Source organism: Podarcis pityusensis (genome assembly GCF_964106645.2).
Source record: "Podarcis pityusensis genome assembly, chromosome: 5".
NCBI lineage: Eukaryota > Metazoa > Chordata > Lepidosauria > Squamata > Lacertidae > Podarcis > Podarcis pityusensis.
The window spans coordinates 39747097-39771070 of NC_138032.1; the positions used below are offsets into that span (position 1 = coordinate 39747097).

Consider the following 23974-nt stretch of genomic DNA (forward strand, 5'->3'; position numbering starts at 1 on the left):
TTTTTCTTGTATACGTTCAACAGCTCTATTATTTTCTCTTGGCTGGCTCTATTTTTAGCTCTCTGTCTTGTTTATTTTGCTGCATAGCTTACATTTTATTGCTATTACTTTGATTATAAGCTGCATAGCCCAAAATGAAAAAAAATTAAGGAATAGATGTTTGGTGGAAATAACTATTAAGGCAATCTACACAGAAATTTCTGACTGGTTAATAATTTCCTGGAGCCTCTGGCATGCTTCTGAAAAAAACGGTATGACATTGTTTACCTCCCAATTATTAAATAATTAAGTGATAAGTTATGTGCACTATTTTGATTATAAGATCAACAATTCTATCATTTGAGATTTTGAAGGACTCTTTGGTGAAAGCCATCCACTCCCAGTGAATGAGTAAATTATGGTTTAGTTTCTCAGTTCATCTAAAAACTGTCATTTCTGAATAAAAGAAAGGGAGCTTCTTCCAGCATCTTTCACAACAAGGACTGATGCAATTAATTTGCATTCTCTGCAATTTCTTTCCATGTTTCTAACAGCAATCTTATAGAGGTTGAAAAGGAAAGGGAAGGTTCAAGTTCAATACCATACCACCCAGGACAGAAATTTAGAGACTGCTTTTTCTTTTCACTCTCTTTCTTGGTACTTGGTTATCAGTTTTGGTTTTGGTTTTTTCTTTCATTCCCTGCCCCCCCCCTTTGCATTCAATGGGAAGCAAAATTGCTATGCCACCTTCAGGGCTGGTACAGTTTTTCTTGCTTGTTAAGGCTGTACCAGGAGAATGGGAGTGTGTCCATCCCTTGCCCTAACAGCCTATTGACAGCAGAGCTTTTTATATACCACAGTGAAATGGCCTCCATCTCCACGCATGGAGAAGAATATACAGATAATCCAATGGTCCTTCAGTCACACTTCTGTAGAGTTTATTACAGCCCTCTCGTGCCTTTTTGTCTGCTTTATTGCTTTTGGTGAACTTAAAGACACTAGCATTATCAGTTTTAGCAACTTTAGCCCTTTGTCTTCCATTAAGGTTACTATAGCAGCCCAACCCTGTTCTAGAGGCAGAAACAGGAAGGGATTGAGAAAAAACTGGATGGCCATGACTTTTCAAAAGCAAGGAGAGTAAATTAAAGATTTCACAAAACAGTCGCTTTACTAATATCAGTGAGATTAACATTAAACTGTGTCATTTTGTATTAAATGAGTCAACCCACAGAGTTTTCCACTGAAATGTCAGCAGTGCAATGCTCCTTTCATCCACCCTTCCCTGAAGTTGTATTACCTCTTGATGTTTGATCTCATCTGGCTGGAGAATATTCAGAACACCACTGCTCCTGACTTCTGGAAGATCTTGCCACAAATTAAACCTGGAAGTGGAATTCCTGAGCAAGCATATCTGGGGAACAGCCTTGCTTTCTTCGGTATTTGTGGCTTCTGTCTGTGATGCTGTGTCTTCAGTAGCTGTGCACTCTTCTGCATCTGTCTGTGAATCCTGCAGCCGCCTGGTTTCAATCTCCTGACGTGTAGATTTATCCCGATATTCTTGATACAAGAGCCCTACAAAGCACCAAAGCACACAGATTTGTTCTTTGAATGTCTACTCCTCCAGAGCCATGTCCTGATCGAGGAACAGTAGTTGCTACTGCACAAATTTTGAATATTGTATATCCTGGCTGCTTCAGCCAGAACAGTTTAGAAAAAGGAAAGCTGGAATCTGAAACAATGTTAGAGTAGTGATTCCAAATACCTAGTTCCCAGGATTGTGTTTTAAATCAGTATCATCATACAAGCCATTGAAAAATCGCTGCAGAATAAATAGCTCTAGTTGATGCAAGCAAAAGAAAAGCCAAAACTTAGAGTCATTAGCCTATCCAACCTGGGAAATTTTCTCCCCAGTCCCAAATACGCTGCTCAATCTGAGCATGAAAAAACCCACCCATTTAGGCTGCAATGTCTCTTAGACATATCTAGGACTAAATATTGCATGCTAGCTAAAGCCACCAAATAGCAATTAAGAACAGCTCAACTTAGGCCAAGGTCAGTTGTCATGCTGGTCTAAAATCTAGAGTATAACTTGGAGATTAGGAATGAGCTGGACAAATGGGTACATAGTCCTCTCCCTCTTTTGCCTTTTATGTTCTTCCCTTTCAAGGTAGCCTGCTGTGATGTCTAAATTGGGCAAACTTTGGCTAGTTCTAAACAGGAATTGCTTCTAAACTATTATTTTAAACCATGGTTTGAAATGGCTTTGCAAATCATAGTTTGGAAGCAATCTTTCTTTGTGCTAACCAATGTTCTGGTCACAGATGCAAGGGACATGACTGTACTGAGAGCACATGATTTCAAATTGTCACTTGATCTGATCCAGCAACTTCACCAACTTGTTGACATTGAAGGAATATATAATGAAACCTGTAGTACCCCACAATTCGCAATGAGATACAAGGTCTTCCCATAATACACTACGTTACCTTCAAAAAACAAACTTTAGCAGTGCAAGAATGCTCCTGCAATTGTGCATCAGGTTGTGCAGAAATATGAGGAATACTTCATAATTAGTATTATACAAGGCCACCGAAAATAGTAATAATATACAGTAACAATAATAACCAAATCCTACTATTTCTTATGGGATTTCAATAATACCACAGTGTTTGACAAAATTTATTTTGGATTTTCACTGGGCCTGCCCTATAAGAGGTGAATAAAATCTTGTACCAGATAAAACTATAAATCCTATTTTAAATAAATCAAAACACCAGTTTGTGCTAATTTCTTGCGAGCCACTCCCTTCATTTGAAAGTTAAATGCAATTTAAAATTGCTTTCCCCTTCAGCTCCAGTAAGCAGAGAATGGACTTTTTCAAAAGTATATTTATTTCAGTACAATTTTACATTTTACCTAATGTAAAGAAAATCAAAATTGTAACTCATGAACTGCTTCACATACCTCTGTGTCAAGTACTTTAATATTTCTGTATACTAAACTATATTTAGCTTATAATCTTAGATAATGCACATGATTTATAATGGGGAAGTGGTATAAGGAACGAGCTTTTTCCCATAGTGTAAGTATATTCAGTAATCGCTTCTTTCTGGAACACTATTCAGAATGGGATTAAAATAGCAGTAGGAGAAACTGTACCTTGGAAACCATGTACTTTCCTGTTAGCTTCCCACACTTAACTGAAAATGAGAGATTACACTTAAATGCATTGTGCTGTTCTAGTGAAATTATACTTGCATAATTCCACTTGAACTATGTTATTACATATTTTCAAAAGCTGATAATTTATTTTTTGTAAATAATCAAGGCTATGCTTCGCATTAAACAAAACCATGAGTATGGTAAAGGAATGGGATGGGGGAAAATAATACTTTAGTGATTTTGGCTGGAGACAGTAATTATATATATCTCAAGTGACTACAAGAAAGCTTCTTTTCTGAAAGAGAAGCATATACCTTAACTATTTGCTGGTCAGGCAGTATAAAGTTCAAGAGAGCTAATAAACAAGTCACAATATTGAAAAGATATGATTATGCCTCTATAGGGATATGGATAGCTCAGCTGGTTAGAACGTGGTGCTGATAACACCAAGGTTGCCGGTTCAATCCCCTTACGGGACAGCTCCATATTCCTGCATTGCAGGGGGTTGGACTAGATGATCCTTAGGATCCCTTCCAAATCTACAATTGTATGGAACCAGAAGATCATCAAAAAGCAGGATATTACCTATTCATATATGCTACCAGTTTGCTCAGATATTCCAGATATCATTTTCTTGAATGTAAAATGGGATGGGGGTTTTTTTATACTGCCGTCATGGAAAGACAAGCTTTGGTCCCCACTTCACAAGCTCCCTTTATTTACACCATCCAATATGAACGCTACCGCACTGCAAGTGATAACAACAAGCATAAGGATGATGAGAGCTGGTAAGATGCTAACAAAGACAGCCAGTTCAGTTCTTTTATGAGAAACGATAGCATATACTGCTGCTGCTGGTGCCTTAAATAGTTCAGGAAAAATGCTCTGAAACGATCTTGCTTAGATGGCCTATTTTTGGAGGAAAAATTGTCCTCCAAAAATACTGCTCATAAGTGTCAAGGGTCCTTGGGGTGGGGAAGGTGTTTTTACAGATCTCAAATTTATTTCTGGTGTGTTTTATGTTTCTTAACGACATATGAACACATACTCATTAATTTCACCCATAGAAAAACGAAGAATGTTATCCAGTTTTATGGAAAGTGGGAAATGGGCAGCCAACTTCTTCTGCCCTCTATGTTTTGCTATATATAGTACAGCAACAATCCTATACATGTTTATGCAGTAATAAGTCTTACTGAGGTGAATATGACTTACGGGCTAAGGTCATGTGAGATTCATTTGCACACACTAGAACCTCCAATACCATTTTAAAAGAAAAAGAAAAATAACTTTCCCAGAAGGAGGAACATTTGACTGTAACTAGTAGCACACACGACTGCAGCCTGAGTGTTTGTCTTACCTATTTGCTCAATGAAGTTTTTCCAAGAGTCAGCTGTCATGGGATGAATCACTTGCAGAGCCTCAGGGAAAGCAGCCGGGCAGTCGGGATGCACAGGGCTTTCTTCGGAACTAGAAACTGGTCCAGCCATGGAAGGAGACTCACTTTGGGTGAGAAAAACAACAAAAACAAACCAAGGAGTATGGATGCCTGTTCTGTTTCCTTCCCACCCTACTGGCAGAATCAGTTCGGGCTAACAGCAGGGACTACATGGGCTGCAAGTGCTCTTAAAGGGACCAAGGCAAATAAACCAAACTTAAATTTTGACTCCGGGAGCTATCACGCCCTCACTGCCACGGTCCCTGGAAACTGAGCACACTGGGCTCCCTCCCAGAAAGAAAGGAAAAATCCAGTAAGCCCCTGCTGAAGTGAAGCAGGCGAAAGGAAAAAAAGGATGGGGTTCACGAGGGGCAACAGAAAGGAGGGCAAATGAGGAATCAACCTTTCCTAGGGAGGTGCAAGCCAATGATAACATTGCAAAAAGGAGAGGTGCCGGGGCTCACACACTCCCTGGTGTGCTATACCCCCCCCCCCACCTCGGGAAGTTCTGGCCTCCGGTCCCTCACAGCATTGAGGGGAGGGGCGGAGGGAACCACTTCGACGCCCCGACTCAGAAGCGCGGGAGTGAGTGGCCGAGCTGGGGCGAGGCGGGGAGGGCAGCGGCTGCTTTAACCCTCGCTCCCTCGTCCGAGTAATGGACGGGAAGAGAAATGGAGGAGGGCAGCCGCGAGGAGATCTGGAAACTAAGCCTCCGGACTTGGCGGCGGGTGCCTGCCTGCGGGGGAGTCCAGAGGGGAGCTCTGTCCCACATTCCCTACAGGGGGCGGGCAGGCACGCGGGGCACGCGGCTTGGCGCCAATACCAGCGAACTTCCCGCTCGCGAGTCTTTAGGTCTAACGTCGAAGGGGGCGCCCCCTGCTCTAGGAGGGCGAACGGCTCTCCTCCTCTTTGGCTCACCTGCCGGGCGGGCGGGCTCCGGCCACGCTCTCCGCGGAGCCTTCATGGTCCAGGGCGCAGGCGGCGCTGAGCGCGGCAGCCAGGAGCTCCATGCGAGGCGGCGAAAGCGACGGCAGCAGCAGCGAGTCCTGCAGCGAGCGGCTGCTACTGCTACGGAGCGATTCCGCAGCAGGCGCGGGGCTGGGGGAGTCCGGGCGGTTGCCACGGTAACCGGGGTAGGAAGGGAGCAGCCTGCGCGGGAGGGGGAAATAAAAGAGAGAGAGAGAGAGAGAGAGAGAGAGAGAGAGAGAGAGAGAGAGAAAAGAAAGGTCGGTGGCGCGCGAGGGGGAGGGAGGCCGCCGCCGCCGCCACTGCCGCCCCCTCTGCGCTTTCCCTCGCCTTATTACTCCTGAGCAGCTCCCGAGCGCCCACTTCTTCCGCTCAATCCCCAAACAGCCACCTTCCTAAAGAAGGCGAAATGACCTCCGCACACCCCCCTCAGTTTTTGTCCTGTTCACAAAGACCACTCTCTCGGGCGCACACGGTGGAGAACAGCATGCAGAGACGTCCCTCGCAGCTGCTGCGCCCAAAACTCAAGAGAAAGCCCCAACCACCCCCGCGCACTGGTCTTTAACGAGACCCCCTCCCCGCCCCCAAAAAGAGATCTCTAGGCAGAGAGAGGCGCGCGCACCGCTGCAAAACAGGTAATCTCCACGCCGAAGAGCGGACACCTGTTTCCCCCAGGAGTCTGGAGAACACTTGGGAGGGGTTGGGAGTAAGCGCTCCTTAGAAACTAGCCTACCCTTTTAGCCCATTATTGTCCTCTCTGACTGGCAGACTCTCTCCAAGGTCTCACTCAGTACAGTCAGCTCTGCCACCTGAGATCCTGTAGTGCCAGGGATTGGACCCGAGAGCTCTCCTGTGCAACAGACAACTTGTATAAGGCTGTTAACGGGAACACTTAACCCTATAAAAGATTCAGTGATCTTACAAGTCACACTCGGAATGGTAAAAGGAAGGGTTTTAGTTCCCCCTCCCTTTCATTGCACGCTTATGTTCAGGATCCCCCTTTGTATTTTCGCGTGGAAAATCGGGCAATAATGGTAGTTATTATTAAATATTTGTTTATACCCTGCATTTTCCCCTGATGGAACGCAAGGTGGCTTACATATAAAAATGTTCCAACTGCAGCAGTTCAACCAATGATACGGTTTGTGGCGTTTGTCACATGAATTGACATGGCTTTTCATCCTCAATGAAAATAAAAAAAATCCTTCCAGTAGCACCTTTAAGACCAACTAAGTTAGTTCTTGGTATGAGCTTTCGTGTGCAAGCACACTTCTTCAGATACTTCTTCAGGTATCTGAAGAAGTGTGCTTGCACACGAAAGCTCATACCAAGAACTAACTTAGTTGGTCTTAAAGGTGCTACTGGAAGGATTTTTTTTATTTTGACTATGGCAGACCAACACGGCTACCTATCTGTAACTGCATCCTGAATGAAGTTAGCCTCTTATTAGGACAGTGCAATTTATAGAAGTCTACCGCTTGTTATTAGTCATGATAGCTAAAATGGGGCATCCATCTTCCAAGAGAACATATCTGCAGGCAAACAACAATAGATAGGTTTCCTCATGAGTTTTTCAGGACTATCTGCCTGACCACTCTGAAGGCACAATGCTGGATCATAATAAGGATGTTAGCTCTGATCCAGCAAAGAGATTACAATGTTCATCTGATGTCCAGTTTGCATTCTCTTGCAAGCTGGAGTGTAGGAGGAGAGTTATTTTATTCTATTTCTTTCTATTTTGGTGCACTTATTTTTACAGAATGAAAATTAATAATTGAATTCACTGTCACCCAAAAATACAAAGATAACCAGATCTAAACTACGGAAATACATGTCAGTTCTGGGGATTTTAGAAAATCTCAGCAGTCTCTTCCCTCATTACCTCTGCAGAAATTCCACACAAACCCAGGAAAATAATACATGCTACAAAAACCCTTCTTGATTTGGATTTCAATGTTTTATGTTCAGGGATATTTTTCAAACATCAGCATTTTAATTTCTATTTCATGTGCCAAATTGGAGCAAACACATCTTCCTCTAGATATTTATGCCAAGCTTGGGAACTGAAAGAAAAACTCAGAAATGGGGCACATTTTGTATAAAGGCTAGTTCTCATCTGCCTCTTTGGAAATTATGCAAACAGTAGGAAATAAGAATTATGAAATATAGGCAATAGTGTTACATAACCTATATCTGTATTCCTGGGTTTAAAGAAAAGTCAATTATTTTTCAATTATATTTTAATATTTTAGATACACACACACTCTGTATTAGAACAGTTTGGATAAAATTACTTCACTTAAATTGGTATCCACTTGGGTCAAGTTACATGAACAATTTAGCTGTATACTGGTATTGCTTGAGCACACAGTTTGACCCATATTGTATGTGTAATTGAGAAATAAGGGGTGGTGGTGAGGTTAAAATGATTTTGCTACTTGAGGGGTTTGGCAGCTCATAAAAGGGGCAGGGCAGGGTGGGTTGGACATTTGGATAAGTTTTATGTTCCAGTCAGCTAATTTTAGTGGATGGAAGTAAATATTGGGTGGTTAAGTTGAATAAATTTCAGTGACGCAGCCCTAGTAATATTCTTGCTGATGGGAAACTTGAGATTCTTCACCCTAGGCCTAGGGCTAGGCCATGGTAAGGTGGGAGGGGCATTTGAGGAAAAACAGAAAACATGAGCATGTGGGTACATTGTACATTTCTTGAAGCATTATGTATAGAGGGGCATATGTGCATGCCCAAGTTTGTGGGTAGCTACAGCCTAGTACAGGGTGAGTCTTTTAAAAGAGGCCCCATGGAACATGTGTACTCTGTATCCACAGGGCCTCTTTTAAAGGATTCACCCTGTATGAGGGGCAGAATATGAAGAGGCCAGGGATTCAAAGTAGATTTTCTTCACCTGCTCCCACAGGAGGCAGTGATGGCCACTAACTTAGATGGCTTTAAAAAAGAATTAGACAAATTCATGGAGGAGAGCGCTATGGATGAACGCTAGCTAAGGTGGCAGCATACTCCGCAAACAGATGCTGAGCAAGATGCTGGACCTGCGACCCACGGCTCTGAGAAAAAGCAAAATGAGGTTTCTCCTAGAGGACAGGGACAAGGACGTTACTGCCTCAGTGGCTTCCTTTTTAATCTCCATCCAGAGCCGTCTTTCCCATAGGGCTTAGTTGCGCCAGGGCGCCAGCCTCTCGGGGCGCCCCAGCAAGTGGGGGAGCTGCACAGCTTTGCCGGCGACTCCCCTTTCCCTGCACGCCCACCAGCTGTGCCCCGCCAACCATAAGGCTGGCGGGCGTGCAGCTTCCCTCCCAAGCCTCCTTGGGAGGAGAGCGATCCCCGTGGAGGCTTGGGAGGGGCGCAACTTCACTCCCAAGCCTCTGCAAGGATCGCTCTCCTCCCAAGGAGGCTTGGGAGCGGTGCAACTTCACTCCCAAGCCTCTGAGAGGATCGCTCTCCCGTAGTGGCATGGGGGAGAGTTGCGCGCCCCCCCCCCCGGATGGCTGGCGGTGTGCAGCTATGACCACTCCAACACTGTCCATGGTAATTTGGGGGCGCTGGGCAGATATTTGCACCTCGGCACCGCATCTGCTAAAGATGGCCCTGTCTCCATCTTACCTGAAAGGGTTCTTAATGAATCATCCCTCAAGGGAATAGACAGGGTGAAGCAGAACAATTGAGTGCCTTGTGGCCCTTGATAGCCTGTCCCTTTTAATTTATCCCACAGACTTCAAATGTCTTAACTTACAATGCCAATACAGGTATTTGTCTTGTATTGCTAAGATGGCCATGCTCTGCCTCCACAGTTGGAGACAGTAAAGCTTCCAAGTATCAGTTGTTGGAAGCTACAGGAGGGGAGAGTGCTGCTCTTGTGCTGGAATCCTTCTTGCAGGTTTCTCACAGGCATCTGGTTGGCCACTGTGAGAACAGGATGCTGGACTAGACGGGTCACTGGCCTGATCCAGCAGGCTGTTCTTATGTAAATTTTGGACAGGTTGAGACAAATTGTGGTGGTAGACCTCAATCCTTCAGCAGGAGAACAGAGCCAGATTTCCACTGTCTTTAATATTTGAAAAGGGTAGCTCAAAGGAAAAGGTTGTATGAATCTCTGTATGAGTAATTAAAGGTTCTGTGACTGGGAAGTAATTACTTATTTTGTAGCACATATTGAATTGTACACTCACTGAATATGGCTACTGTGCTTCTTGATTTGTACGTTAATTCAATGTAGATCTCCATACAGATGCTTGGGCTTCACTTACACTGATGAAGGTACCCAAATTCTTTGTGTTTCCACAAAATATAGAAACTTCAAATTTGGCAGTCAATTCAAAGCACTGATTACTAGAAAAGACTGAAAAACAGCATTTTGGCCTAATGATCGAGTCACAAGATATGAAGACTCCCTCATAATATTGCCAGCATTCCTGCAGAGATAATGCCAAGTCACATATATGATGGAAGAGAGGGTTGTGGGGGTCGATCCTGATATTAGAACCAACCTCAGATTATAGGCATGAGTGAAGCTGTGCAAAGGTTATGTAGAATCTAAACAGAAAGGAATCCTTTACTAAATAAATGAATAAACCGAAGAACCAATTAGATGAACCAGGAATCAACCTGACTGCAATGCATAACCTAGATTCAATGTCTATTACCTGAATTTGGGCTTTGAGGAGTACTGCATAGGGTAATGGGAAACGGGTGTGTACAGTATACCACTTCCTTTCTGAGGTAAAAGAAAGCAGGAAGACTTTGATTAAGCAAAAGTAGTAATAGAAGTTGTGTGCTAATGGACTGTCAGCTAAAAGGGAAGAAACAGTAAAGAGGAAGAAATTAAAATGTGCACAGTAGAAGATTGGATTTGAAACTACCCAGGTATCTGTTGAAAAACAATACAGGAAAATATAGCAGGATCGTTTCCAATACCTAATTTAAAATTATTTAGACCTTGGATACTTGATCTCTTTAAAGATTCTACCCCATCATTGCATTTGAACGAATTACTTCTAAAATGCCTTATTACTCCTTTGTACCACAAATGGATAATAATGAATTGTGACGTTATTTCTTCCAGTGTTATCATCCAGTAACACATTTTTTGAGCAAAGTGATCATTTAACTTTAATCTCTGCACTTGAGTACACTTTAATGGAAAATTCAATTCAGTGATGCCTAGTTTTTACATTTATAACAATTCAGTGCATCTGGCCAGTTCTTTAACAATGTGCTGCTAAATTGGTTTATGTACTACTAAATTGGTTGACCTTTTTACGGTTTTGTAATGCAGTTTTTTTCTGTTAAATTCTATTATACATAAATATTGCAGGTTAGATAGCAGTCACCTCAAAAAAGTAATTAAATTGGTATAACTAGTGCTTTTTGCATGATCAACAGACTTATCCCACAATTACATGATATATGAAGTAACTTGTCAGTGACATTAATGTGATATTCTACCCATCCATAATAGATTTAGGGAATGAATATAGCTCTCAAGAGTAAGGCAGAGGTGGGAAAGCTGGACTAGCTATGATGCTCTTGCTTGGGTTCTGTCCTATATAGTTGCTTAAATATGACCTATATAAATAATTCAGCAGAGAAGCTCAAAGTCTCCTAATAATTTTCTTAATACATATTTTAAAATCTTCATTTATTCCCCCCCCCCCCCCCAGTGATTGCATGTAAGTCCTTAAGCTCCTTCACAATTCGGTTACTTCTGACATCAGTTCCTGTGTATTTCAGGTATGTGGGATTTTTCTTTCCAATGCAAAAGTGAAACTGACAGCTTATTTACATTTTAAAATCCTATTTACATTTGCTAAATGTAATTTGCTGTAGCTCTCTTAGCAGCTGAGGTTAGCTCATTTATATCTGTCATGATATAATAGCAAAAAATTTTTAGAAGGGGTGGAAAAAACACCCTACAAGGTGTTAAAAACTTGCTCTAAGGAATTTTTATTCAAACCAAGAGGAAATATATACCTCAGATTATGCTAAAATATTTGTGGTGGGTTTTTTGTTTGTTTTTTAAATGAGAACATTTCCATCTACATCATGTAACAAGGATCGTTACTAAAGTTAGCCGAAAGCAGAATTTGGAGGTGAATTTGGACAGTCCAAATCAAGTGAATCATCTAAGGAATTTTGAAGGATGCTACAGCACATTCCTAGCCCCTTTCATGCTAATATAGGGACTGGATTAGGGAAACTGCAGAGGAGAATTGGCTTGTGGGAGGCAGATCCCTGCCTGCCAAGTCTCCTTTCAGTTGCCCCTAGGTCATTTTTAATCATTCCTCCTAGCTGTCTTGTTTCTGAAACCTGAAGTAAACCCTGCTGGAGGAAAGCATCCTTGAGCCCCCTCCCCTTGCAAGAAAGGAAATGTTAGAAACAAGATTTGCCAAGATGGTGTACTTTAGTCTTTAGTCTAATGAACTTCCTTGGAGCAGAGTGGGTCAACTCATAACCCTATATTGGCACTGAATTTTGCCTTCAAGTTCAAGTCAAATTTGGAGACTCCTGCTATTGCAAAATGTCTGGGGAATTATGTGGAAAGAAACATTTGGCTAGGGATATATAGCATAACTTTATTGGGAAGGAGGATTCCTGCATACTTAATTGTGGCATTGCCATTTCTCTAAATAACATGCAGGAATTTTATATGGCTAATAGCATTTTTCTTGTCCTTACTTTTTTGTGGGCAAATACATTATTTAAAAAACACCACAGGAGGAATCAGCTTTTGCTTTTGAAGGCACTGAGGGTTTTTTTTGTCTTTAATTCAAGGCAGGGACAGGCGGTTACTGGGCTGGATTTGCAGTAAATGTGACATGCAGCTAAAGTTCTCTGGACTTGCCAAGTATGTATGAACTTTGGACTGTTTATTCCTGGAACTAGTCAATGAATCAGGAACAGAAGATTTTTAGGGAGCATGTTATTAGTCCTTATAAGGACTAATACAGAACTACCAATCATTTAAAACAAGTTGTGTGTGCAGTGCCAGATCAATACATTTTGCTGCCAGAAGCAGGGCCCACATGTATCCATCTGCCTGCTTGGGCCAAAGATTTTGCTTGATCACTCAGACATCAATTTCTGCCTTCACTTATCCTCCTACTATGGTGCTGTCTGAAGCTTGACTTTCCTGTATGGCAAAGCTGTCTCTGGCTGTGAAAATTTGGTCACTGACACTCTACATAAATGTGCTCACAATTTGTTGAAACACAAGTCTCTCCACCTGCACTTCTCCAGTCTCTGACAAAAACTCTGCAACAAATTTGAAGTTAGCTCCTAGTTTCCTATTTTGTGTTCCCATAGCTTTGCAAGCACTCTGGGGACTGGTGTGATTACTTCTATCCATGGGTTCACTCAAATCTAATTAGCAGTGATTTTCTCTCAAGTTCGGCAACAGTTTGAACATTTATGCTGAAGAGTATAGTTAAGATTACATTTATTTGCAACACAATTTTAAAAGAAAATGATGGAGGGAACAGAGGTGAGGCAGATGGGAAGGGCATGGGAAGTAGAGTTTTGATCATCATTTGGCCATTGGGTTTAAGACAGCAGAATGCCAATCCGGCCTTGATCTTGAAATCAAAGCAAAACTTTATATGTGATGGGGATCAGATATCTTTAAGATGAAGCAGCTTAAAGACAGAACATGTTCATGTGGTCACAGACACTCATATTTTGACATCTGAAATGGAGAAGGAAATACTGCATGGTATTTTTATCTACAAAATGCTTTATTTTAGGATTAATGCCCCCAGTGAATTCAATAAAGCCTAAGTCTGCTGACCTTCAGAGCATGATATATATCATGTATTTATCTTTTAGCTGTGTAGGCAGAATTTATTTTTTGCTTCTTTTTTTGCTGTATTTTAAATTTAGGCTTAATAGTTTCACCTAGTGTGCCAGTAAGTTAATGGCTTTCTGCATCGTAATGGTGTAACAATTTTGCAAATATTTGAAATCTTTAGTAATTCTTTTTCAAACAACTACTCAAGAATACAGTAGCCTTGATAATACCACCCTCTGTTGCAGCAGTAGTCAGAGTCCCCTTCTCTTCCCCTTACTAAACAGATAACTGGGACATCATTATTTTATCCAATTGTATGCAACTTTGGTGGCTTTTTAGCCATGAAGCAGCCTACAAATCTTAATACAAGGTGATTGTACTCCATGACCCATAACAGCCAAGAAGTAGTGTGGAAGGGAACAAGCAGAGTGTTGTTTGCACTCATAGAACACCCACCAAGTGACTGGGCACATGGAACTTCTCCCATTACCAAAGCAACCTTTCCTCATAAAAGAATTGATCATTTTGGTTGCCTTTTTCTAGACCTTTTCCATGAAAGGAATTAGAAATGAGGTGGGCAAATGGCTTTATTCAAAGGAAGCGAGGAAAACTCATCCTTTTTGAGGATTCCATTACAGTCATACCTTGGGTTAAATATGCTTCAGGTTGAGCGTTTTCAGGTTATGTTCCGCGGCGACCCAGAAGTAACAGGACACGTTACTTCCAGGTTTTGCCGCTCATGCATGCGCAGACGCTCAAAATGATGTCATAAGCATGCGTGGAAGCGGCAAAACGCGGCCCATGCACACACAGACACGCAGTCGCGTGTTATGTTCTACTCAGGATGCAAACGGGGCTCCGGAACGGATCCCGTTTGCATCCAGAGGTACCACTGTATTCCAGTCTCAGCATAGATTTATATAATGGCATTATGGTATCAGCAGTATTATTTTCAGTTACTTTCCTAATGATCCTAAGCATAAGATCTGCCTTTTCCACAGCTGCCACACACTGGGTCAACATTTTCATCGAGCTATAAAGCTAACATTCTCTGATCTTAAATAGATGATAGGCTTGTCTGTGGCCAACACTTTGTTCTGCAATGTATGTGGTCTACAGAGGTTGGGGAGGAGAGGATAGTCCACTGAGAAGGAACTGCCACTTCCTAAACCAGAGGTTTTCCAACTGTTTTGAGTCCACGGCTCCCTTGACCACCTACATTCTTTCTGCGGCACCCCTGTGGCGCTTAGGAGCTCAGTTATGTCAACCCTTGCCTGCAGAGCTGGCAGCCCCTCACCCTTTTTCAAACACCCTTCCTTGTGGAGTCTTCCCTCATGCCCAGAATCCAATTTTTGTCCCATACTTTTCACAGAGCTTTCCATAGCTGTACCAGGAAGGCCTCTGGCTCCTGTGCTCCCTCTCTTAACTGGGGAGAAAGAGCTCTACAGCAGCCTATAGCCATCATTATCCAACAAGGGCTGCATAAAAAAGAAAACAAGCAACTGATGCCTGTACATATTTATAGAGTAATTGAAAAATTAAACCTGCAGAATAAAGTAATAAATGTGAAAGTGCTTGACCGATCCATTTGATACTCATTTAAAACCCATTTTATCTTTTTTTTTGCCTTCTGTATCTCAAGGGAAATTGCATTCTTCCTTACCTTTGCAACCATTGTTCTTCTGCGGCTGTCATATCTCGTTTTACATGTAGAGACAGGCCCTTGTGAAATATGCGTAACAATTCGTCTTTGTTCAGAAGCTCATTTCTGGTATTACCATTTTTTAGTGAGGCTTTGAAATAAAGAAATAAATGTTTTGTGTCAGTTCTATAAAATATTTGCAGTTAAGAAAAAAGAGAGGTTGAGAGTTTTGTTTTGTGGCTGATTCATTTCTTCACAGTGTTGGTTTTTTTTTGGTTTTTTTTTACAAAAACATGACTACTTGATACATATATAGGTAAGCTTGTGGCTGTTACCTTGCAGAAATCCCAGCCCTTAGTTTCCTGGAAGCTTTCCTAGAACTTAGTTTCATTATCGAGAAAGAAGGCTCAGAGATATGTTCTCAGGCATTGGCTTTAAATTAGCTTTTTGTTCCAGGAACAGAATGATAAAAGTCCTACATGCTTCCATCAAAATGAGCCAGAAAAAGTTCCCACAAGAAACCAGACATGATCTCATCTGATTCATGGCTGTTTGTTAAAATTTGGGAGGATGGGAATGAAAATGATGCACTTTACCATTTTACCGGCATAATGTACTTTGATGTTAATATGCATTTTCCCTCATTTGTTGCACACTTTTGTGTCTGATGGATACACTCACGTAGCAAGAATATCACATTTCGCAAATGCAGTATTTTTTATTTAGAAAATGTAGCATTTCTCCCAGACAGTGCATTGATTGCTATTATGGTTGCTGCACTGAACATTTTTGTATGAGCATTTTTACACGGGATTAATGGGGACCAAGTAAATATTGTTTTGTGATGAAATTAGTGATAAGTTTTCCCTGGCTATTTGTTTGATACATAACTATATTCAGTTTACATACAATTTCTAGTTACCATTCTGCCTTTTTTTTCTGTGTCAAATTTCATTCTACCAATGGATTGTGGAGCTTTTTCCTGTCTGCCCTTCTCTACCCTCTTCTACCTGCAAAGTGTAAATCCTGAGCCAGTCTGCTATTTGATGTATGAGACATTTGACCTTGATACTGGGGCACATTATATCCAGGAAGCAGCTGATTAATCATGCTGCTACTTCAGCCCTTTCAGCCTTTTCACACCAAGCTGGTTCATTTGGGTGGGTGGGATAGGAGGACAAACCCATAACCACAATTGGCTCCAGACTGCTTTCTCTCACCAGAACCCCAAAATAAGAGAAGGGCAGGTGAACACAGAACCCATGTGCAAGGGGCAAATGCCCAGACCCAGTTCTACATAAACAGAGTAGGATCAGCTTGGCGCAGTTCTGTAAACAAACAATACATCAGAGATCTCAAATGTAAGATAAAAGAGCTCACCCATCGTTGCTGTCCGTGTACTTTAGTTATTGCCGCAAGATGAGGTTCTCCATATGCCCAAGATTTAGGCTTTACAGGGACACACAGTACCCATTGAGGTATGAAGGCTGAAGATAATTCTCTGCTAGTTGTCTGAATAAATGTTAGCTTAGGTGAAAGAGAGATTCCCTGGCTCTTCATAAAGTCCTGTTACGTTCTGAAGACGTCATGAATTCCTCTTCTAGTTCTTTAAGTGAGTAGCTGCTGCTTCAGGAGTGGAACAGCAGAGAGTAGGTAGGACCGCAACTGGTCAGACCACACAGATTTAAGTTGTAACTTGTAGCAGATCAGCTTGTTTTCAAATAATTCTGCTGGGACTGAAACAGGCAGTGATGTCTTTCTTTACAGTTGTTATGAATCTGTGCTGTGTGTAGGTCAGATTCTCCTCATCTGCACCAAGTTTGGTGCAGAGGCTCTCTTGAGCTCAGGTGACTCAATGAGAAAATCTGTTTTGTTAGCCTTGCTGCATACTGCATTCACTGGGTGGAGAAATGTCTGCCCTAGCATACAAAAGAGCTCATTTTGTCCATATACCATACTACGATGACTGGAGCAGCATATTAAGTAGAAGTTTTTAGTCTTGTGATTATCTGCTTGGAGAAAGGGAAGAGACTTGCCTTGTGTGTTATATTGCAAGAAAGAATGGGCCCAGTCTTCTGTGAGAGGGCATTAGGATGGGGTAATTTGTTATCTAAGCTCATTTGTAGAAACAAAAAACAGCTATCTCTTTGGGGAAAAACCCATTTCTTTGCCGACCAAAGTTGTCTTTACCTGGCGTCAAAGAAAAGTAGAAAAGCAGAAGCACAACAATCATCATGATAACGTAGAGGAAGAATTTTGAATGGTTAAAATGTGCTATAGACATGCTAAGTATTATTAATTACTTTGCTGTGTGGTTTAGACAACAATAATCTTGTTGTGTTTGGTTCTCAAGGTTGCAGTCTAAACACACTTATTAAAGAGTAAGTTCCATTGCACTTAATGGACTTGTGTGTAAACTTGTCTAGCATTGTGCTGTTAATATGTCTCTTGCTCCAGTAGACACTATCATTTGTATGAAATATTTTGCTTGTTCTTGCTGTTCGTTCCTTCTTTAGTTGTGGGTCTTGCCAACCAAACAGAGCTTCATTGTAAGTGAAATGGCATCAGATCTCATCCCATTTGGCTTCCTCTCTTGTTTTTGCAGTTTTAGACTTGCAGCAACTTGATATCCAGTAGGTGCAGCCGGTGTACGAAGGCAGGGACCCAGATTCTAGAGTCTTAAGAAGTCTCTCGCTGTTCTTCCTGTAAACCCTCTCCCCCAACCCCTGCTATATACTTTTACCCATAACTCTCAGTCTCAATGGGCAAAGAAGGGAGAGTAACTACTTAGACTACTTACCTTCAACACTTTCAGTTTGAACCTCTCTGCTGCTCCTCGCTTTCCCTCTGTTCCGAAGTCTGAAGGAGCGGTAGTACCTGGAATTTCTTCGAATCGGAATGTAGTGCGCCTGTGATTCCTTCTCAGTCACATGGTCAGAAGCCTCTGATTCATCATCGCAGATCAAGTCCACGCATGATACTGCCTGCGAAGAACTATCCTTCCAATGACCATGGACTGATTTCCTACTGTGTCTTTCCACCTCTTCTAGTTCTTCTGTCTCCATGGCAACAAGTTGGATTGTTTAATAACACCAAAGCAGACAACGAGGAACCTTTATAAATTCCATCAGGTCTCTTGGCTTTAGAATTAAAAACAAAGTGTAAGAAAGTTTATTTAAACAGTAAAAGGAAAATTTTCATCTATAACAATGTAGAATTTCCAGAGGGGAGACATATTAATCATTCTGTTGCAGCAAGATGAACAGTCTTGTGGCACCTTAAGTACTAACAAATTTTATTATGACCCAAGCTTTCATGGACTAAAGTCTACTTCATCAGATGCAGGAAGTGTAATCTTCAGCTGGAGATACATAAACACACAGGATGGCAAGGGTGAAGGTTAGGGGATGTTCCTGATTATGGTTCATTGTTATTGGCACAGGTGTTATCAAACTGTCTGAAACATTAATTTAAATGTTGATATTAGAGTTATCATGCTTTCAGAAAACTGCATCGGGACATGATATGTCATGATCACCTTGAAAAACTATTCAAGCTAAACTCCAAATTCCTCTGCAATAGAGTTATTTTTGAATGGGAAACATTTGGTCTTCCCTGACGCCCTTGAAGACACAATTTTACACTTTCATTTAAATTGTCTATTCATATGGTACAAACAAAGAACAAAAAATGATCTAGATGGAGATTAGTAAATGCAATAATCCCAGAACCTGACCCCTTATTCTACCCTAAGGAAAATGCAAGCATCTCTACACAGGAAGGACCTTTGGCACCTCCTCTTTCCCCTCCAGACTGACACCTGCAGAACTGGACAGGATCCTTTAAGTTGCCACAGCCAGCTCCTCAGTGAGGTGGTGGCAACTGCTCTATAGGCCTTGCTGGACTACATAAGGTCTTGGTTGACCCCAGCTATTAGCTGAGACAACACCTTCCAAAGTTTTGTCAGTGGGGCCCAGGACCCTAACCTGTTTGATCTGTTTCCTCTTTTTTTTGGGAATGTACAATCTCATTAAACAGCTCACCTCTTATATACCCAATTGATCTCTATGCCCTGCAGATGAGAGCCCCCTGCAGATACCATCATATCAGGAGTTCTTCTCCGCTCAGCATAGGAATCAGGCCTTTTCTGTTGTGCCGCTGTCATGAATGAGCCAGCCCTCAGGGAAAGTTTGCAGCCAGCTCCCAGTGAAGGAAGTAGCTAGGAAGAGAGAGGGTTAATCTCTCAAGACAGGATGATTATAGCCGAGAGCCAACTCCCCTGCCCTTAGGAATGTCAACTGATAAAATTGCGGAGAGTCAGCCAGCTGCTTGCCAGCGTGCTAGTGAAGAACAAAATGCAGGGGCTAGAAATGAAAGCAGCTCAGAGAGCGGGAAGGACCACGGAAGTACTGTTTCAGAGAATGAGGAAGAGGTGGGAGCTGACCCCCTTAGTCCAAGGTCTAGGTGTATGGGACATAATATGTCACAAGAGGAAGTTCGGCTGTTCCTGGTCTTGCTGGAAACACCCTCCTCAGAAGGGACATATTTGATTTATAGACTGTGATCACCACTCCAGTGAACTCTGTTTTTGCAATAAATCTTCTATTTAATTAACTACGCTCGTTTGTTATCAAGACTCCCTGACAGCCACCTACCCTTTGGAATTCACTTCTCTTAAATATTAGACAAGTGCCAATAAGTGCTGTCTTTTCAGTGCCTCTTAAAGACCTTCCTTCTTAAACAACCCTTTTCAGCTGAGCTCTTTCCCAGTTTGCATCTCTACTAGAATTGTTTTTAAGGCATTCTTATAGCTTTATCACTTGTTGTTTGCTGCCCTAGGCTCCTTTGGGAGAAAGGGTGAAATATAAATTTAATAAAAAATAAAGTTTTATCATTGATAACCTTGTGTGAGATGTTCAGATTAGTCATACAATGAACTTCACATCTGATCTTCTTAGCTTATTCACAACTTCCAAATGCTGTGGGGTGGATATATTATTGTAACTGCCATTCTCTAGGAAGAATCGTTAGTAGTAGCTGTCAAGCCTCAGTATCAAGGATAAGAAATTTAGCACATTCCTAATTCAATGTCATTATCAAATCCCACCCCACCCCCCAAGCAAAAAGATGTCATTGATTTCTCAGAGCTTTGCCAGAGTTTGTTTAGGGCAAACAGGAAGCTGTTTTACAAGACAGAAAAAATCAAGCTAGTTCATAATTCCTAACTAAAACTGGATCTGGAGCAACAGAGCTGTTTAATGTCAGCTGCATGTCCACCCTTTCCAGATATAGCCTCACCAATGCATGAAATAATTATCCTCTTTGACTAGCTATGACCTGTTGTTGCTCATCCAGTACCTTGCAAAAACTTCAGATACAAACAAGAAACAGTTATGCATTAACTTATTAACAAGACCCACCCATCCTGGTTCTTACAACTCCCTTTCTGGTTTGCAATAATCTTTTTTGAAAATTAAATATAACAGATTTCCAGTAAATATATAAAACATCAAGAAAAAGCTCAGTATACAATTACATCAATTATACATCTTAATTGCCTAAGACTATACACACACACACACACACACACTTATACTAAAAATTACCTTTTAAATCCAGTTATAATCTAAACAGCCAGTCTTGTTTTTAACTTTTGCCAATGTTCAGTTGTCTGCAGAACTTGTTTCTTTCTGGACCTGTATGTAAATATAGCTCATTTCAGACATCACACCAAGCTGTGGTTTCAGCTAACGATAAATAGTCTAGGATTGATCAATGGTCTGAGTTTCCCTACATGCATTAGGTAAATAATGGCATAGAGATGCTTGCTTTTTTTTTTTTTTAATCCAGCTTCATAAATTCACTCCTGTCTTGATGATTTAACAGGTGTGGTCGGAGGTGGGTGGCATCAAGTGACCATCTCCTCCTCCAGCCATGCAGGAAAATGGTGGCACCCCTGGACCAACCATGGCCATGAGCCCCAGGTTAGCAGATATTCTGTACCTCAGTCAACCTACACCTGCACACATTCACCCACACTCACATGCTGAACAGTTACAGATCTCAATAATTCCTTGGGAGCAGCGGCGTAGCGTGGGTTATCAGCACCCGGGGCAAGGCAAGTAATTTGCGCCCCCTAACCCGGGGCAAGGCAAATAATTTGCGCCCCCTAACCCGGGGCAAGGCAAGTACAGTAATTTACTCTCCCAAGCAGCAGCAGCAGCAGCAGCGAGGCTTCTCTTTCCCCCGCGCTCTCCTGGAGCTGCCTCTTTTCTTTCCTTTTTTCCCTTTCTCCAAGGCTTTTCGCTTTCTCTCCTTAATTGATTCCTCCTCCACACCGCAGCGTTTCCTAGCTGCTTCCCCCCCCTTCCCCTCTCTCTCCTCCTCGCTCTGCTTGCCTTGCCCTGCACCGGCAGCAGCAGGCGCAGCCAGACCCCCGCCAGCCCGCCCGCCCGCCCGCCCACCCGGCTTCCTCTCCTTTTTTTGCCCGCGGCAGAAGGCTTCGCTCTCCCCCTTCCGCGACCTCCTCGCCAAGCCGAGCGAGCGCGGGCTCCTTAACCCGTGGATTTTAGTAGGGGCAGAGAGCTGCTAGTGCGAGCGCGCCCCCCGCCCATGTTGCGCCCGGTGCGGCCGGCCCCCCTGGCACCCCCCACGCTACGCCACTGCTTGGGAGATATAAAAGGCCACATTACAACACTGGCAGCCTAACCCTATGAGACTAAAATCAAATTTAATCTAGGACTATGCAGCATTTATGTAGCAGAACAAAACAAAAATGACATTCATTGTCCAGAATAGGCATAAAAAACAAGAGGATGGTGTACAGTGGAGAAAGCACATAGTAAGAATGTGCAAATGTGATGGAAGTCTAACAGTGCAATCTTATGCAGGCTCACTCTGGAGCAAGTCCCATCAAGTTCAGTAGGCCTTACTCCCAAGTAAATGGAAGTAAAAGCATCCAAACTGAGGACAGGGAGGCCAGCCTTGTTTCCAAAACAATATTTATTGTGACAAACAATTGCCACCATTGTCATATTAATGCTTTGCACATAGTGGGTTGTATCCAACCACATTGTGTACATAAGTTAGTCAATTTAATTGAATAGATATACTCTGAGTAGAACTAAAGTTGGATACGACTCAGTGATTATTATTTTTTACAAAAATTAAACGAGATTGTGGAGTTTCGGAATAGTAATCAAGCTTATTGTCAATTTCCACTGCATTCAGTACTCTAGGAAGCCACGGGTAAAGGAACATAAAGCAAGTAAAAGACTCATTCATACAACCATTTTGGCAAAATGGGGATTTGTTGAAGCCACTCAAGCTGAATTTTTTTAATGCTGTGACTAGCCTTGTGAATATTATTCTTTATTGAGACCATAATCTTTCATCTCCTGTTTCCACTCACATCTTGAGAGGGCTTTCATACAGTAGCTAGGCATCGGTTGATGGAACCTATTGGAGCATTCACAGGATGAGTCACCATGCCATCAGTCAGCTTGTGGTGGCTTTCATCCTGTTAAGAGCGGTGGTAGGATATGGCAGCCCAAAAATGTCCTCACAGGAAGCAATACGCTGTTGCCTGATTGAGTAGGTGAATTGCACTGGCATGAAGGTGCTACATAAAGACTAAAATGAATGATGTGCTTTCAGAAGAGACATTTTGCTTCACCTCTAGGAAACAAATAGTGCTGAAATTGCGAAGATGACTCATTAACAGTGTAACAGCTCTCAAGAGAGGTGAGGAGAAATGCAGCAAGAAGAACAACAGGGCGCAGCTGAAGGGAGTATAATATTCAAACTTGGAAGACTTGGAAGCATTAGCCTTCTGGGGGTGGAAATATACATGATGCAAGATCTTTATCTTCAAATGTAGATTGCTGTCAAACCACAGTAAAAAAATAATGAGGGAGGGCAGAAGAGGGGTACTGAACTCTTTTTTCCATTATCTGTTTCACCACAGCCCTGTTGCAGATATTAATATTGTGCAGTCTGAAGCAAAAGAACTGACTCCTTTTGGAAGGCAACTTTGTCCCGAATCATAAAAATATTATTCAAACTTTACTTGCAGAACTTTCTTCATAACAGAATTAAAACATCCAATGACACATCCAAACAGTTCCATAAGACATATGCCATTCAAAGTCATAGGCTCAGCATCTTACAAAATATGAAATAATCCAAAGAGACCTATAAGTAAAGGTCTCTCTCTTTCAACATCCATTTTGCCTAGATCTGTTTTCCTGGAGAGCTTCATTTAAATCTTCATTCCATGAAGCCTGGGAGAGAACAAAGAAGCAGCCACCACCTTTCCAAGATGGCAGATTTGCAACTCAATACCTTAATCACCTGATCTAAGGTTACTCACTCACGTGTTAGCTAGCAGAAAGCAACAATCAGTTAATTATCAACTCACCAAGAGCTCAGAGTGCTCTTCTTGCTTTTCTAAAGCTTCAGTGGAATCTCCCTATGCTAAATCTTTTCACCAATAGATAGACATTCCCATTTCAATGTCAATTAAACCAATTATACTTAACAAACCTCTCCTTCAAGGTTGCTTCCCTAACACAGCCACCCCTAGCCAGTAGCAGATATCATATTGGTAAAAAGGGGCTGGAGGAAAGAGTTGCAGAGTGAAAAGTGGCTGGTTAGCTGCTGCTTCCCACAGTGACTTGCATTCAAAATCTGCTGCTGTCATATATAATTCTAAATAGCTGAGGGGGAACCAGCTTTACTACTTTCTCAGTATAAGATCAAAAAAGGAGAGGGCATGTCAAAGTTGGTCTATTGCAAAGTATGTGTCTTATATCAGAACAGCATTCAAACAAGTCCTCTGCAATAAGGCAAGAAATATAAACTGTTTTGTAATAGGGTTTCCTTGGCTGTGTGAGAAAGAAAATAAAGCTGGGGCTTTGTTTCAGCCAGAACTTGTCGGAACTCAGTTTCAGCACCTCTCAGTTGGGTGCCATTGCCATTCTAAGAG

The 23974-nt window shown here is 42.0% G+C and overlaps 1 protein-coding gene across 2 annotated transcripts in view; it reads right to left on the reverse strand.

Annotated features, from left to right (window-relative positions):
* The window catches only part of NGEF (neuronal guanine nucleotide exchange factor), a 61725-nt gene that overhangs the window by 25790 nt on the left and 11961 nt on the right, over positions 1-23974 (reverse strand). The window contains exons 2-7 of one of the 2 annotated variants that reach the window (XM_081005831.1): positions 20595-20684; positions 17789-18128; positions 15010-15139; positions 5498-5728; positions 4502-4644; positions 1277-1551 (exon numbers count right to left, since the gene is read on the reverse strand). In XM_081005831.1, the coding sequence (XP_080861957.1) occupies positions 1277-1551; positions 4502-4644; positions 5498-5728; positions 15010-15139; positions 17789-18053 (1044 nt within the window). In that variant the 5' untranslated portion in view covers positions 18054-18128; positions 20595-20684. The remainder of the gene's footprint in view (positions 1-1276; positions 1552-4501; positions 4645-5497; positions 5729-15009; positions 15140-17788; positions 18129-20594; positions 20685-23974) is intronic. The other variant, XM_081005832.1, reaches the window with a different exon arrangement.